General features: G+C 46.0%; 2 protein-coding genes across 2 annotated transcripts; one reads left to right on the forward strand and one right to left on the reverse strand.

Annotated features, from left to right (window-relative positions):
• The first annotated feature begins 922 nt into the window (after positions 1 to 922).
• Positions 923 to 3,890, forward strand: CSUI_003224 (short-chain dehydrogenase). Its single transcript, XM_068063422.1, has 6 exons — positions 923 to 1,109; positions 1,620 to 1,807; positions 2,363 to 2,454; positions 3,007 to 3,166; positions 3,337 to 3,412; positions 3,750 to 3,890. The coding sequence occupies exons 1-6, from the start codon at positions 924 to 926 to the stop codon at positions 3,828 to 3,830; spliced, it is 783 nt and encodes a 260-aa protein (XP_067924604.1). The 5' UTR covers position 923; the 3' UTR covers positions 3,831 to 3,890.
• A 789-nt stretch (positions 3,891 to 4,679) lies between these two features.
• Positions 4,680 to 16,886, reverse strand: CSUI_003225 (uncharacterized protein). Its single transcript, XM_068063423.1, has 13 exons — positions 16,124 to 16,886; positions 14,784 to 15,591; positions 13,607 to 13,717; positions 12,038 to 12,394; positions 11,123 to 11,229; positions 10,783 to 10,846; positions 10,328 to 10,497; positions 9,336 to 9,604; positions 8,538 to 8,667; positions 7,854 to 8,041; positions 7,097 to 7,264; positions 6,117 to 6,249; positions 4,680 to 5,109 (listed from the first exon to the last, which is right to left on the reverse strand). Exons 1-13 carry the CDS (start codon positions 16,489 to 16,491, stop codon positions 5,073 to 5,075), a joined length of 2,910 nt encoding a protein of 969 aa, XP_067924605.1. The 5' UTR covers positions 16,492 to 16,886; the 3' UTR covers positions 4,680 to 5,072.
• Between the last annotated feature and the right edge of the window lie 17 nt (positions 16,887 to 16,903).

The following is a 16,903-nucleotide window of genomic DNA, read 5'->3' on the forward strand; positions in this document are numbered from 1 at the left end:
AGGGTCACGCAGCTATAGCACGAGGAGGCAGCCTCCGATAACCCTGCATAGTTCCCCTCGCTTTCAGGGCGATGTTCTGCGTGCATTCGACGATGGAGGTGTGACGAGAGTGGATGAAATTAGGGTTAGTTCTGTTGGGTGGATACCAGTGTGCGCGTTCGGCTCTTCTCTTCTGCGAGGGAGTGATACTGGCTAAAATCTTGACAGAAAGCGCTGGAACGCAGTAACTTACTGCAGCAGAACTGAGCACCGAGCAAAATTTGGACACACACACGGCGAAAGTCCTCTGTGGATCGCAGCTCACTCTCGTCTATCGGGCACAGCAAATCGTCACTCTCACCCACGGGTCTAGCTACGAAGTCTCGACGGTCCCTTTGGATGTCCAGGAACAAGAAGGTCTGCGTGTGACTGGCTAGCCAAAAAAGCGTGTTCTGGGGGCTGTACCCTCGTGCATGCTTCGAAGGTTCTTGAAAACCTCTTCCTCATTTGCAAAGGAATTATCTCGGCTCTTCTTTCGCACGCGGCAGGAGGATTCTGCATTTTTTTGTGGGGACTCACGGAGCTGTGAACTATTGGGGATCTGGGGAGGCTTTTTTGCTATTGAGTGTGGAAAGCGCTCTCTTTCTCATATACCCCGGCACTCCTGCAGCACTGCCAGAACCCAACCGGCCAGGAATTTTAGCTTCCTTGTCTGGCTCGCGAGCTGTGCCAGGTGGGCGGTGCGGTGGCGTTCTTTGGTCTCACGTGGACGGCACCGTTGACCCATTGATTATTTGGAGAGGCCTCGTATTGAGCCGACTTTAAAAGGAGTGAGGCCGGATCAGTTCTACGGGTTTGACCAACATATTGATCTCGGCGTGTCTGTCCGAGGCAGCCTCAGAATCTCATTAGTCTTTTTCCTCGTACTTCCTCTCGTGGTCAGCATGAGCTTCGCTGGGGGTCGATACCTGATCTTTGGTAGCCGGGGGGTGGGAGCTGCACTATCTAAACGTCTTCTCGAAGCTGGTGCTAAAGTGCACGTCTGCTCGAAGCACGAAGAATCACTCAAGAAGCTCCGTGATTCCGTCTCCAAGAAGCCGCTCACTACTGCCGTCTGTGATGTCATGAAGGTACGCTTCGACGAGGGGACCGCTGCTAATCGCTTTGGAACTCAAGCAGCTCCGCCTCTTATCTTCCCGCTTGCCCTCAGCTGCGCTCTGTCAGCCCACAGCGTGTGTGTGACTGTGTAGATTAGAGGGATCAACAGAGGTGAAGTGACTATTGTCTTCCGTGTGTTGCTGCGGGGGGGCCGGCGCGTCACGCGTTGGCTGTACTGGCAACTTGTTTGTCTCGTCGGGACACTCTTAGTACTCAGCCAGTGCTGCCGCTCCCGGAAGTTTGAGCCTGAGTTCGTGTTCACTGGAAAACTAAGAAAAGGAAGCTTGTGGCCATGACGCTGGCGTAGCTTACTCAGCTACGTGCGGGCCGCCCCAGGGTAGTCTGGACTCAGAGAGCGTTCTCAGATTAATGCCACGTGTACCGGAGACGCTTTAGCGAGGCCCGCCTACGTGCGGGTTTCTAGGGGAGAGATCCATTGTCTGTTGGAGGAGAGCTCGTATTACCTGCCATCTGTTTTTCAGCCAGGAACTGTGGCAGAAGCGGTTTTCAAAGCAGCTGATGTGCTCGGGGGCTCTCTGAATGGCTTGGTGTACGCTGCGGGTTCAATGCCGCTAAAGGCTTTTCCGAAGGTCACTCGTTACGAGATGGTCGACCACTTTATCTTGAATACTGTGGGCGCCTTGGAAGCTGTCCAAACTGCAGCCACCGAGTGAGATTTGAGTACCATGCTGACTGGAAAAGCAGATCACAAGGATACAACAGGTGTTGCGTGCTGCATCTGGCCAGGTGTACTGAGTTGTCGGCTAAGTTACGCTCTGCCCAAGTCTTCTCAACAGAAGTTTCAGGGTGGGGTGACTGCAGGCGGCTGTCGCTCAGACACCACCAGCCCACCTAGAATCCGTGGTAACCTTTTCCAATTGCTGTTTCACGGCTGGGTTTTGATCTGCTGGAACCTACGTGGGAAGAAACACCATGCTTGGATCCTCTTGGTACACACTTCCTTGCTACGACCCCGATAGTACAGACAAGAGCGACCTCTCACGTCTCTACCAGACGTCCGCGTCCGCCTTTGTTCGTTGAGCGGGTTTGCTCTTCTCTCTTTTCAGCAAGAGATGACCGTGTGTCGCACAGGCAGATGGACGTCGAGAGCTTGACTGGGCCGACGGATAACCCGGTTTTGCATGGGGCGCGGGACGCTAAGCAGCCACGCCGAACACCGCTTCGAGACTGGTCTTTGACAGCGTTTCCTACTTCTATCTATCAGGCTAAAGGAGACCAAAGGTTCAGTGGTCTTGTTTTCGACTCTCGCCGCGCGTCGAGGTTATATCAACCACTCAATCATCGGACCCGCTAAAGGTACACTCTCACCTGTCTAGAGGCTTGGGGCGGTCGGCCGAAGCTGAGTGAACGTCATTTTTCTTTGTCGGCGTACGTGACTGTGGCGACTGCTGGCAGGCATGCGTTTTCCGAGGCAGGGTACCACCTGATATCAGCGTTATTGCCTCTTCCGCAGAAGTCAGTGAAGCACTTCCGACAACCATGGTCTTCTAAACCGGCCCAGTAGTATTCCTAGGGCTGTTCCCATGGGGACGTGGCAGACTGCGGACTCACATCTCTTTTTTTCTTCTCAAAGACACTATGGTTGCGAGCATCCGTCTCAACAGCGACTGCGGGGTGATGTTTGTACGTGGCCTTGCAGTTGCCGGGGACGCAGTGACACCGGTTCTTAGTCGCCTGTGACTTGCGGAGAGTGAAAGAACACCGGGGATGTTCACGCTTCACCAATCCTAGCCGTTCTCCTGACATACGGAGGGGACTTGGTGTTCTGTCTGTCTCTTAGAGTGTACCGTGCAAGTATCATGAGAGCAGCCAGGCGACTGCGTGACGTTGTGTGGGCTTGTGCCACAGGCGCAGTCGAGGCCCTCACCGTGCAGCTGGCGGCGGAGCTCGCACCCGACGTGCGGGTAAATTGCGTCGCTCCGAGTTTGACGAATACACCCCTTGCGTCGAATCTCATATCCCACGGCCTCCACCACGCGTTATATTCAAGCAAACATCCCCTAAAGCGGTGAGTCGTGCGAAGATGGATGCGGCAAGCGCAGGGGCGTGACGAACACAGTGATCGGGCTCCGGTTCGCGCTTTTTCGGCGGTTCATACGGGCTCGTGGAACTGGTGCTGTTTTGAGACTCACAACCGTCCGTGGGCGAGCTCACTGCCTGCTGTTTTTGATTCCGCAGGCTAGGAGAGGCTGACGACCTTGCAGCCGTGACAGCCTTCTTGCTGAGCAAGGACGCCTCATGGATCACAGGGCAGGTGAGCCAGCGCCAGGCAAAGCAGATCAGTTTCACTCATTGCACGCGGCCACTATTCGTGTGGAGTGCAGACGTGGAAGTTTTGCAACTTCGAAAGCAACCACAATGCTCTGACTGCTTTCTTTGACTACGTTCTCACGTCGCGACGGATCGGTTCAACGCTCGGATCACACTTGCCTCTGAGCGCATGCCCGTGCGTCGGCTTGCTCACGGGCATATGCTTGGTGCGCACGATAGAAAGTGCAAAGGATCGTAAAGCACTCGCGCGGCAGCGCCACAGTGTCTTCCCTGGGTTCCAAGAGGGTACCTCCCCGGAGTACTTGTCGAATTGTGGTCAGGTCATCAACATCGACGGCGGTCGGTCGACCGTCAGCTGTCGTGACGACAAAGAGACTCCGCCAAGGTCTCGGGGACGTTAGGATGCTCTTTACTCCAGCACGCAGCCTCCGAAATCGCCTGTTAGTTTGAGGATGCCGTCAGCTGGACCTCCTTGTGATCTCCGTGGAGGTGAATCACTCGTTAAGGTTTGTTAACACCTGTAGGGTTGCTACGAGATCTCGGATCCCTTTGGGACAATTCACTGTCGACGGAGCTCCGATATTCTCGTGCATGTGTAATTGCCATGCTGCCTAAGCTGTGCAGTGTCAAGACCCCTAAAGTTCTTGGATCGTGGCCGCTACTTTTTGTCAGCTATGGTGGTTTGTCCTCTTGTCCGTTTTCCATGGCGTCGGGTTAGATCCGGCTGTTTTTGTACACGCAGCTGTCTCGTGTTCAGGTCGAGCCCCTTTGTCGTGCGTGCTAGGGCTCGAGCTAGCTACGGTTCATGCTTGCAGTGGGCAGGGGAGCTGTAAGAAGGCTCCTCGCCTGTCCATTTGCGCCGTGCTCTCAAGAGACCCCAGCTACCGAACAGACGTACGAACTCGTACAGCAAATTACGCTGTTCGCTCCCTCACTATTCCGGGTCTCCACTGCCCGTACTCGACTCACCAACAAGCCGGTTTCTTTGCAGTATCGTTCCCTGACACGTAGAAGGATTCCTATCTGATGACTACCCCATCTTTTTGCAAATGGTCTGGCTGCAGTTTCAGTACCTGACGAGCTAGCTGTCCGCAGCGGAGAAGTCACCGTCAAAATGAGCTGAAGTAGGTGGCGCAGACAGTCCCGGTGACGATGGCGAGGACCGGCTCGTACTATGTCTGGCACCTTCACAGTGGCAGGTGCTTCTCGGGAAACATTCGGCGATGCTCTGAACCCAAGTATCATTGATTGTGCCGACAAGAAGTGGTTAGACCAGCAGTTCTCACTACACCCTCTGTGAGATAGTGAAAAAATGATTGGCTGTACAGGGCTACTTTCTTAAGCCCGGACATCGGGTAAAAAGAAACAACTAACGCATTCTAATCCGGTCACCACACAAGAACGTTTAGACGGAGTGTGCCTATGAGTAAGAATCTATCCTCTCCAGTTTCTCCGGGCAACGAGTGTTAATAACGAATAAGGTTTCACCTCAGCGTGTAAACAAACCGGTATGAAATCTGCTTTACTATCCACTCCTTCTAAGCCATTCGAGCTGAAGCCATCTCTGGTTGTATCACCACTTTATCCCTGGCATGGCATGCGTTGCGCTGGCATAGTACCTTCCAGAGGAGAATTGCTCGACCTCAGAAGATCATTCCTCGCCGCATCTTAGCTAAGTGCCTGAAAAAGAGAACAGGAAACTAAAGAGAGCCATCCGAACGCGCGCGGACACGGGAAAGCCCATGAAGAAGGAAGTAACTGACACACTTTTCACTCATTCATTATCAGCTGTAGAAGACGACCCCCCCCCCCNNCCAGCCCTTCTTCATGATCTTCACCGTTCCCATTGGTAGCCGTACAAAATGTTCAACTCGCCTTGTCTAATTACGCGTCGCCCTTTGTACAATCTGGGCATGCCAGAACTACTCCTGCAACAGTTGCCTGGGCAAAATTGGTTCCGAAGAATTGAGATCGAGCTTGCACGGGCCCGACTTTTCACTGACACGGTTCCTCGTGAGCGTGCTGATTGACACGCTACCTCGAGAGCACAAAAGTCTTTGGCATATGTCGTCATGCATCCACACGCGTTTTCAGCACATGGATGAATGCTGGCTACCGAGTGTGGACTGAGAACCTGTGGAGATAACATGAGACCATCATCGAGGGTATTCCTTGACGACAGGGATCTGAAGACGATGAGAATGTTTACATATACACTGACACAGCAGATGCTCGGCCAATGAAGAAGAGCTCGGCTATCAGTATCACGAGGGCACTCCCTTGTATTCCCAGTTTGGGATCCAAAAAGACAACAAGGGCATGTTTACAAAAAGCTGATTATCTATCTACCTAGATATACAAATATGGACCTTGACGCATCTATCCCATATCTCCACACTACGACACAGGTGTAAGCATGCTTTCAGTCCATCACTGGCGTACTATGCGGTGGGTGTTCATCCCTTCTACACCTCAGTATATAACATACGACTCACACCAATACACTCATATAGAATCACGCCCGTCTATTCTATTTCCTTTCTTTTCTTACGGCATGAATGTTCCCTCTACCTCCTTCCGTCAACACTCTCTTATCAAGCACTTACGAACATTCTTCGAATACACGACTTGGCGACCACAGAGTCCCTTCCTTCATTTTTCTTGCTTTGAAAGGTCAAAAATCTCACCCGCCTTTCCTGTTATGATTCGCACGCTTTCCTTTATTCTCCTCTTTCCTTCTCGCCTGTAAAGTCTGACCTCTCACCGGAGTTCGAGTCCCTGCCTGAGGCTGGCCCTGCATGCCACCTCTTCCGCCGCGCCCTTGCGTGCATGCACATGACGGAGAGGAAGACAAACTGGAGTAAGAGAATTGTGGTGACTCCAGTCTGTTGATGCTTGCCAAGTTCTTTTTTTACATATTATGATGAGGGAGTGCTTTAGATACACGACCTAACATCGTCAGAGAACTTCAAGTTGTAGAAGAGTTTAATTGAGGCTATGCTCATATAGGGAAGTATGAAAAGAAGGAAGAGTCTTCTACTATGGTCAGAGGAACTCATAATACCTCAGCAACCAGTTGGCTGCTAGATATGTATATATATGTGTACGTATGTATCTCTATACACATTTACATAGAGATATAGGAAGAAAAAGCGTTGTAATGCCACGTCTACGGAGAGCAGACCATCTCTGGAAACACAAACATATGCATGTATACATATATAAATATATATAGATGGGTGGATATTCAGGCAGGTTACCCAGTCTCACCCCACGTGCACATGAATGCATGCATGCATTGACAGATACGGCAAGTTTCTTGTTTGCTTCTTTTTCTTCATATCAACTCATCTAACCCACTGCGGTCCTCTTCGTGGGCTTGGCACAGAACATAACCCACAAGCAGAAGGTCCCTAACGTATTTCATCTCTCTCTGTCATCTCCCCCGCTATGTTCCTTCTTTATGCTTGGAGCACATCCGCCCATGAATCTGTCTCTCTCTCTCTCTCCATATATATATATATATATCAGGTAAGAGGTCAAAGACGGGACATGAGACCATGAAGAAAGAGAACAGCGTAGAGAAGAGATCGTTGCAAAGAGACTGCGAAAAGCTGGAGTGAATGAAAAGAAATCGAAGAAGAAGAAGACGAAAGAAGGAACTTACGACTGGTTGAAGAGTGGTCCGATCGACTCGCACCACCAGATGAAGAATGCTGAGTGTTATCTCCATTCTTTCCTCCTTGTACGACACTTCTCTTACTATCTGAACTTTCCTTTTCTTTCTTTTCTTCTTCATCTTCCTCTTCATCGTTTTCTTCGTCTTCGTATTCAGCTGTAGTAGTGTATGCATGCATTAAGATGGACAAGCAATGACAACCGCAGGAAGACCTAACTACTCTTTATCAAGTATCATTAAGAATGTAGACAGGTACACGCCTTGTCCCTCTATGGAATTGGGATGACACGAAACGCCAAGCTGGAAAGATGGAGACACTCGGATCAAACCTTCACGGGAACTTTACTCATACATAAGAGAACAAGAGCTCTTCAGCTATATCTGTCTGAGAAGACACTTAGGTAAGGAAATAAAGTAGGCGTTGCAAGACTCATTTATTCTCTATCACACTACCACCTCTTCTTATTGTACAGGGCTAAGATAAAAATCTCGGAAACGCACCCAACTCTCTCTCTCTATTGCGCTAGAACTAGGCATAAAGCCCCTTGATAGGTCAACCAGGATCACTCTATACACCTCGAATGTCTTTGAAGAAGAGAGTCCAAAAAGTCTCTCTTTGCTTGCTAGAGTTCCATCTTTTCTCTCTGGCCTTNNGAAGGCGTCACTTTAAGGGATGGATGAGAGATCGAGGGAGAACAGTTGAGAAAGAGAAGGAGAAGAGAAATAGAGCATGAAGAAGACTTACAGTGTAAAAGATCACATGGAGCATGAGAGAGAATCTCTCCTACATCAGAGAAATCATCTTCATCTTCTTCATCGCTACTACTGACACAGAATCGATCGTTATCTCCTTCTTTTCCTCCTCCTTCAAAGCGTTTCTTTGGTAAAGCTTCATCTAGACGCCGAGCTTCAGATTGCTGTCTGCGGGCATCTCTGGAGATCACGCACCTCAGTCATACACGAAAGATAAGTTGGAATTGTAAAGCGGAGTTATTTACAGGAACATAAGTGGTAAAACTATTGTAAGGTGATTGAGTATAGAACCAAATGATAGCCCCTACTATAACATGACTAAAATGTAAACCTGTAAGCACAAGATTGAGCTGCAGAGAACGGTCTTCCACCCCATATATATATAGATACATATATATGTATATCTCTGTACATAGATCTATATGTACATCGATGTTCATGCATGCAAATATAATACATGTACACATGTGTTTATCTATATAGATGTATGTACGAATAGCGCAGTGGCAGACAGATATGTATGGAGGTTTAATTGCCTATAGCAGCTGGCGGTGTAGATATCTAGATAGAACTGTCTTGTGCGAATCCAGCTGTTGGGATTTCTGGCGGCTCTAAAGATCTGCAGAGGCATCGAGCGACGAGCTAAGTAGGAGAAAAAGTTTGTATCGATTCTCACATCATCGAGAGAATTTGACTTTTCAGTTCTTCATCTTTCGGGAGCATCGGTGCCTCTGCTTCAGCTCCCCGAGGCTCGTCGCTAGATGCCTCAGCAGATCTTTCCCGAGCCGCCCTAAGAAACTCAACAGCTGAATACACACAAGGCACATATCCAACCCCTACTATCATCTCACATCGCATGCATACGTATATACATATACATACTTATACACGCACCCGTCTACATAACTATCTTTACATACATACCTACATACACCCGTGTAGATATATAGATATATATACTCATATTATCACAGACGTATGCATATATATATAGATATATATACATGCACGCATAGGCACGGGGTGTGCGTTGTCTGTGTGTGTGCATAGACAAGCATGTACACACGAAGGCTGTGAGGCACATGATGATAGAAGTGTAACTACATCTGTAGAGAGATGTTTCTGAACGTAAATCCTGTCATGCATGCATGTATGAAGAGGAGTAGTCAAGCTAACCAAATGAGAAACAACAGGAGGAAAAAGAGAGAGGAGTCAAGAAGAAAACGAAATCACAAGATTGCGTGGGGCCCACTTCTCTTCTCCCTTGTTTGATCTCTTCTCTCTCCCGATGTATACAAAAGCTGCAAGGCGAGGAACTCCAGACATAAGAGAGAAGAAGAAGATGTTGTTATGATGAGGCTCAATGAGATAACAGAAAAGTAACACTTCCTCCGCAACAATACACTGCAGATAAACTTCTTCATCCAAAACACCACTACCTTTCTTTCTTTCTACACATCTAGGACATACATACCTCCTTGAAGAGATAAAGAAGGCCTGACATGTTGGAGTATAGGAGGCAGCTGTTGGTCTAGAAGGAGATTTATCGTTTCATCCGCATTCCCTCGACAATACAGTAAACAAAGATACATAAAACCGAGACCTGAAGTGTCTTCTTTCTTTTCTTCTCCATCTTTCTTTTTCTTCGTGTTTGCCTCTGAAGTCAAGAAGAGAGCTGCTTCTTCCTCACTACGGTGAAAATGATCTTCTTCTCTCTCGGGAGAAACAACCTTTCGAATGAGCCTGGACAGAAGAAAGAGATACAAAACTTTCTCTACGTAGTTACACAGAGAAGGAAAAACAGAGAGAAGGAAAGAAAGGAGACAATCTATCTTTAATCTATCTTTAGTCTATCTATCTTTAATCTATCTATCTATCTAGGAGCGTCTCGATACAGTCACCATGGAAACGAAAGAAGGAAACAAGGAAGATGCAGAGAAGGAAAGAAAAGAGAAGTTGAGGAGAAAGTTGAAGACGAGAAGACTGTCCGAGGCTTGTTTAAGAGAAACAAAGAGATAGTAAGGTGAAGTAGTAGAGATGCTGAATGAGGTGTGCATACAAGACATTTCAGAACAAAGGGAAATCAGTCCTACAGGTTCTCTGTCTCTACCACATAGCTGAAATCGAAACTGTCCAGAGAGAGAAAAGAAACAGGTCAAGATGTGAAACAGATTTCATCTGCCCTTCAGTCTCCCTTAAGATACGCCCTTAACAAGCGAATGCAAAATCTGAGAAAGATAGATATGTACAGAAAATATGAATGCCTAGCTAGTTGCTTCAAACATAGATATTGGTCCCCTCCATTACAGGCGGGTCATCCGCATACACAGACATCTCTTTCTTTCTCTCTACTTGGGCGTGTAGGATTGTGAATTGCCTTAGAAGAAAAGGTTTCAACTCCTTTGCGACTGCGATACGAGAGAACAGGAGAAACAGAAAGACATGAAAATCTTGGTCGCTACTTACTCGAGTTTCTCTTGATCTTCCGGGTGTAGATACAGCTCAACATGTCGGCGATCTCCCCCTGCGTGTTTCTTTTTTCTAGATGTCTCTTCCTTGTGTATGCGATGAAAAGAAGAGGAAGAAGATACTCTTCCTTCTCCTGATTCTGATCGAGGAGGTACAGATCGAGCAGGCTGAAGAAGAAGAAGAAGAAAGAAAGAGAGGAATGGAAGAACAGAGGAGATGGAGGGGATAGTATACAGACAGCTGTGGATGTAGTCAGACAAAAAAGTGAATCAAAACGCGCATAATTATTTTCCTACGAACATACATACAGCAGCCTACTTCTGCAGATACGTCTTCTCGCAAACCTGTACATCTCCTAAGCAACAGTATCTATCTATCTACCTATCTATCTATACGCACGTCTATATATGTTACAAATGTTGCACTTTTGGCCTGAAGGTAGAAGGTCGTACCTCTTGATTTCTCTCTGAAGCGGGACAGATGGCTTCTTCGATATGTTGAATTCGTTCTAATCCGCTGTACATACACCAGAAAGACAACACTCAGAAGCATGGGCGTCATCGAACACGTTTCTTTCGAAGGATGAGACACCTTGATCTTACCTTCACCCATATCTTAGGAGACCCATATACACGCAACTCTCTTTCTGTCTTTTTATATAGATATGTATATGGATGTACACACATGTATAGATACGTCTATAGAAGCTGTGCAGGTTGTCGGCGGGTGTGTGATAGTATGTACAGTAGAACGCGCATATGTGGGTGTATAGCTAGTCTCTTTCTTCCTTACATATGCTGGAGCCTGAGATTCCACGCATGCAAAAGTCTAAGGAATTGAGCGCGTCTCATATCCCTTGCTAGCCACTTCATACAGGATGGACCGCCTCCCTGATAGACCTAAAGCGAGAGAACACCGAAAGAAACAGAAGAGAAGGAGAAAGAAAAAGAGGAAAAAGAGAAACGAGCAAACCAACTCACACCACAGACGATGAAAACCTGTCATAAAAAGAAGAGATCACCTCATACACACAAGAGCAAAAGTTACACACGTATATATACTTATATAGGCGAGGTAGGGGGCAGAAGACAGATGTCTCTATAGATGTGTATACCAGAGGTACAAATACAGCCGGAGTGAAGAAACCTGTATGTACCCCTCAGCGGCTGGGCATGCAGAAGTTGTGAAGAAGACAAAGAGAAACATGAGACAAAGTCCTTGGGTTGTTTCATCTCTCATTGGGAATTGGAATTCTTCCTGAGACAAGAAATCTTGTTTAACGGTTTATGTACACCAAGTGAGAGAACAAGAGAACGTCCCCTGACACCTTACAGAAGAAACCACTGTGTATTAAGAGTGTAAAGATAGAAAGGCAGGTCTTTTCTCCCCTCTATTTCTTCATTTGTCTTTCTCTCTTTTATTTTCTCCCTGAAAAGAGTGAGAAATCATTCTATACCAAGAGATTTCGCAATTCTAGCCTGTCGTCTTTCTTTAACAATGTCTATAGACCCGGCCATAGATACACATCCCCACAGGTGCCGCATACATGACAGGAAACCCTTCTGTATGGACAGCTCTAATCATACTTCAGGTATGATACGGTATATAAGCCGGCAAGATGCTCTACAGTAAACATTAGGTACTAGGGAGAGGAAAGACTCTTTCTATCTCTCTTTCTTCTTCCCTGTCTTGGATGCCTTCACTTACCTCATCTCGGAAATGTAGGGACCACTCTGTGAACTCTTCGAGAGCTTTTTCGTTCTCTTCTTCAACGTCGCCCAGACTACCTGAGCTTCTTAGATGCCCCGAGAAACCTCTACAACTTCCTCTCTTATCAGACGAGAGATCCCTCCTTCCACGCCTTAAGAAATCACATCTATCACTATCTTGATCGGAAGCGCGGTTGCCTTCCATCATTGGGCTAAGAGTATCTCTAGGAGACCAGAGGCGCTGAGCTTCTTGGAGTATACAAGCGCAAATGTATTGGCGGCTACGACCGAGTGCGAGGCGAAGAAGAGAAGGTGTAGAGGGACACTCCCATAGACGTATCCAAGGGAGAGACATCTAGAGGAAGATGAAAGGGTAAGAGAAAAGAGAAGAAAAGAAAACAGAAAGAAAGAAAAGAACGACAAGAGAAAGATACAGAGAGACCAACATAGAGAGATAACCATCATTCTGAGAGGTATGACGAAGGTCTACGAAAGAGAGAGAAGACTGAGAAGAGAAGGGAGGAAGACGTGAGAAATGGGTAGATAAGGACTTTTGAAGATAACAAGAATGAAAGAGAGATGTTTTCTTTACGAGAGGACGGGGCAAAAGAGAGAAGACGATAGATGAAGAGGTACGTAGAAAGAAGAGCATTCAAGCATAAACGGCAGTAGTGGATACAGACAACGTAGGTCGAGAGATGCAAGCGAGGTAGGAAGAAGAGAGACGAAAAAGAGATGCCCGTGAGAACGCACGAAGGAGAGAACCGAGAAAGACATGCAGAAAAGAAGAAGATAGAGCATTCACAAGGAGAAAGAAAAGAGAACGGAGAATACAGGAAGAAAGGAGAAGAGAAGAAAGTCCCAAGTTCGCAAAAAGAGATGAAAAGAAATACACTGGGGATGGAAAGTTCTTTCTTTCTTTCTTTCTTCTCCTCCTAGATTCATCAGAATAAGTGTACACATAGGCTTAAGGCTCAAAGACTGTAGAAAGCATGACTTGATCTTGAGCTGTCTATATGAATATGCACGAACGAGGGAAGTAGTTCGAAACGAAGGCAGTTCTTCAGTCCCTATATTGCTTACATAATTGTCTTTCTCAGGCATCTTCTGAAGAAGACCAGTTTCTTCTTCTTACATGGCTGTCTCTTCGTCGCCAAACGAAAAGAAGAAAAGAAGGAATGAGCGACTGATTGATTTGCATCACTAAGGAGGGGCGCGGAGAGGAGAATGGAGAGAAAGAGGTGTCTACGGTAAACTCTTGAGGTGCATGGGTCACAGCTGGCGTGCTTGTACACTTGACATGTACACCGCACAGTTGAGGTGTATGTACACTTGACGTGTACAGAATACAGTTGAGGTGTATGTACACCTGACGTGTACAGAACAGAGCTGAGTTGTATGCATGCTTGACGTGTATATATTACAGTTGAGGTGTATGTAACCTGAAATATATAAATTACAGTTGACGGCACACCCCTTGAACACCCCTTGAAGTGCGTGCAATATTTCGTATGAAGAGTGTGTTCCCCCTTTCTTCTTCTCGTGAGAAGTCCAGAGAACACCTTACAAGAAGAACATAAAGATGTTGAAGTAGTCGCATCAGCCGATTATCCTCGCCTCCATCTGGACCTCCTGTTCTATCGCCTAAGCCTGTTCTCCTCTCCTTCCATCGTTGGTCCTGATAACGAGAAAAAACTCCACAGGCTCTCTTTCTTCCTAGGCAGTCGGCACACACATGAGAATATTCTATTTCAAACTGAAGATAGAAAGATGCATTATACAAAGACAGAAAGACGGGCATGCATGCCTTACATCGTTCTTCACACAATGCTCAACATACACCAGAAGAAGGATGTACGGTTCTTATCTAGTCATCCTTATAAGAATACAAGAAGCATAAGGCCAGTTTCCCCGAGGTATAGTGTAATAAGAGTCATCACCTTCTCTTTTCTTCCCAAGCGTAGCTTACAGAGGAGGAAATCTTTCTTCCCCAAAATATATGTCTAGTCGCACACTAGGGAGACTGGAGACGTGCTTTCTTTCCGCATCTACACATACATATACACATGTAGAGATATGTCTATGGAGTATATGTCTAGAGAACAGCACATATACATATATATATATATATGTATACACTGGCAGGGCCTGCGACATCTTTAAGCATATCAACATCACATATAAGAATGGCCACGGAGGCGAGAGACGGAGAGAGACATTCTTCCTTCATCTTCCTCACTCTTGGAAAGAAGGCGGGACAGGAGAGAACACGGAAACAAATGCATGCAGGCCTCCCACAGGCTGAGATACGGAAACTATCCAAATATATACATAGATATACATGTAAACACACATACATACCTACAACCATACATACATGATGTCCTCCTATATGTATATATATATATATATATGCATGCACTTATACTATGACAACACATGACGATTAGACCGCTGTCTGCCTTCTCCGGAGTAGCTATAGAACGAGTGCATGTACATCTATATTTATATATATATATATGTACCCATATCTACTCTATGGACACGTATATGTAGGTCTATGTACATCCACGTGTACAGGTACGCTTGGGACCAATGAAGAAAGACAAACACTTGAAAAGAGAGACGGAGACAGCGACAGGAAGAAGGGAGCGTGGAGAATCTATCTACAAGAGAATAGAACAGTAGATGAGAAGAAGGTATTATTCGAAAGACAGGTGAAGGTAAGTTTTCGAGGTCCTCACTTGATCAAATCGTTCTCGTGAAGAGATATGTCCTCCCTTCCAGAACTCCGAGACAATCGACTCAGGAAAGCATCGAGATAGAGCTCGCACGCATGCCATCATATCAATAATCTCCGACAGTACACACAACACTTCTCTTTCCCACGTCAGTGATCGACATGAAAGAGAAGACGGAGAAAAAGAAGAGAATCTTTCGTCTTTCTTCTCTCTTTCTTCTTCTCTTGTGAAAATTTCAGAAGAAAGAAGATCAAGACACTCGGGAGAAGAAGCAAGTCCATGTAACCTATCTTCGCATGTATAGATTCTTTCTATCAGCTTTTCTCTCAAAATATGAACTTCTTTCTTCTTCTCCCATTCCTGTCCGATATACCTATACATAGACCGTATAATATCTCTGACTATCATCTTTACATCTGGCGCGCCTTCATAGATACATGCCAAATCAATCATTCTTCTTAAAGAGACCAAACTTCCTTCTCTTCCTTCATATCTTGGAAGATCTTGTCGGACCAACTTGCTCTTATTCTTGTTTCCTTCTTCTTCTTCATATCTCTTTCTTCTTCTCTCTTGTTCCTGTCCGTCTTTCTCGTCCTCAACGCCTCTTTCTGTCAGGCCTCCGCCCTCTTCTTCTCTCCCGCCTGCGTGGAAGACATTCCTCATAGAAGAAAGTTCAACTGACTTCTCTAGAGAGAAAGGAGAGACAGCGAAGAACTTCTCAATCTCTCTAGAGAGCTTAAGAGAAGAAGAAGAAGAGACAAGGACGTCGCTGAGGGAGTGAGAGAGTCGGTGGAAGATTAAAAGAGTTAAGCTAAAGAAGAAGAGAAAGAAAGACAGAAAGGAAAAAAGAAGAAGAGGATAGACATGGAGAAAAGAAGAATGAAGGAGAGAAACAAGATAGATAAGAGTGCAGAGAGAAGAAAGAAGAAAGGATAGATTCTTCATAGGCGAGAAGGCGTCGTGGGTCTTCCTGTGAAGAAGACACCCATAGTGAGATTTATGAAAAGCAAAAATCTTCAGACACATCTCGAGACGGAGAGACAGATAGACAGACAGATGCCTACATAAATACACATGGAGACATAGACATACATCTTTAGAGTAGATAGATACATATTCATACATACATTCTCATACCGTACATATATATTTGTACCCACATCTCCACCCCTGTGCTCCTACTAAGAAGGGAAGGCCCTGAAAGAAGCGAACTTGTCTCCGGAAGAAAGAAAGAGAAGTAAAAAGCAGGAGAGAAGTTGTAGCTATCTATCTATCTATCTTTCCTATCAGAGATATCACCGTGCCATTCAACGAAGACTGTTTGATGCTTATCTGGTCCTTACTATCTAAGGATTTCGATCTTCTGTTCATGTAGATGCTCTTTTTCCTCTTCTTCTTCATTCTCTGTCTTTTCCTGCATTCTCTCCTGTTTTCTTCTCTTCAGAGAAGAATAAGATCTCGATGGCGAGGGGAATGAAAGATCATGTGGTCGTGAAGCATAGAGAAGAAAGGAGTGTAGATACACTCGAAGAGAAGAAGAATAAAGAACATGCGCCCAGAAGACAGGAAGTCGGAAGTTCAAAAGAATACATAGAGATGATATGGTCGCATCTGTACAGAAGTAGTAGAAGAGACGCAAAGAGAAGACAATCGATAGAAGAAAGATGAAGAGAAAGAAAGAAAGAAAGCGCCTTTGGATCAAGGAAGACATAGTGGTGTATAGAAGAAGGAGAAGAGAAGAGAAGAAGAAGAGAGAGAAGAAACGTCGCAGAGGAGATTTCTCTGTTCAAAGGAGATAGAAGAGTACGACCAGGCCTAAGAACGAGTTCTATCACGGTAAGAAGACTGAAGAAAGTGTAGACACTGAGAAATGAAAGAAAGAAAGAAAGACACGGGCTATTAATCCTTTTCATTAGATCTTCTCAATGGAGACAGTCGAGCTACCTATCTACGGGCAACCCAAGATAGGAAAGAAAGTAAGTCTGACAAAGAGATATCGACGCAAAGAAGTAAAAAGAAGAGAAGAGAAGCGACGTGAAAGAGGTGGGAATGAAGCGCAGTGAGATGCTTGGTCCTACAAGAAGAAAGACACAGAGAAAGAGAGAGAAAGAGAAAAAGAAGAA

This window comes from Cystoisospora suis (genome assembly GCF_002600585.1).
Source record: "Cystoisospora suis strain Wien I chromosome Unknown contig_1411, whole genome shotgun sequence".
In the NCBI taxonomy this organism is placed as follows: Eukaryota; Apicomplexa; class Conoidasida; order Eucoccidiorida; family Sarcocystidae; genus Cystoisospora; species Cystoisospora suis.

Excerpts from the sequence above, each read along its gene's own strand:
- CSUI_003224 (XM_068063422.1), top strand. The coding sequence starts at position 924 with ATGAGCTTCGCTGGGGGTCGATACCTGATCTTTGGTAGCCGGGGGGTG. Across the intron at positions 3,167-3,336 it reads AGCAAACATCCCCTAAAGCG|GCTAGGAGAGGCTGACGACC; the intron begins GTGAGTCGTGCG and ends TTGATTCCGCAG. Across the intron at positions 3,413-3,749 it reads CCTCATGGATCACAGGGCAG|GTCATCAACATCGACGGCGG; the intron begins GTGAGCCAGCGC and ends AATTGTGGTCAG.
- CSUI_003225 (XM_068063423.1), bottom strand. The coding sequence starts at position 16,491 with ATGTCTTCCTTGATCCAAAGGCGCTTTCTTTCTTTCTTTCTCTTCATC. Across the intron at positions 9,605-10,327 it reads GAAGATCAAGAGAAACTCGA|GCTCATTCGAAAGGTTGTTT; the intron begins GTAAGTAGCGAC and ends TCTTCTGTCCAG. Across the intron at positions 7,265-7,853 it reads TCCATGTGATCTTTTACACT|CTGAATACGAAGACGAAGAA; the intron begins GTAAGTCTTCTT and ends ACACTACTACAG.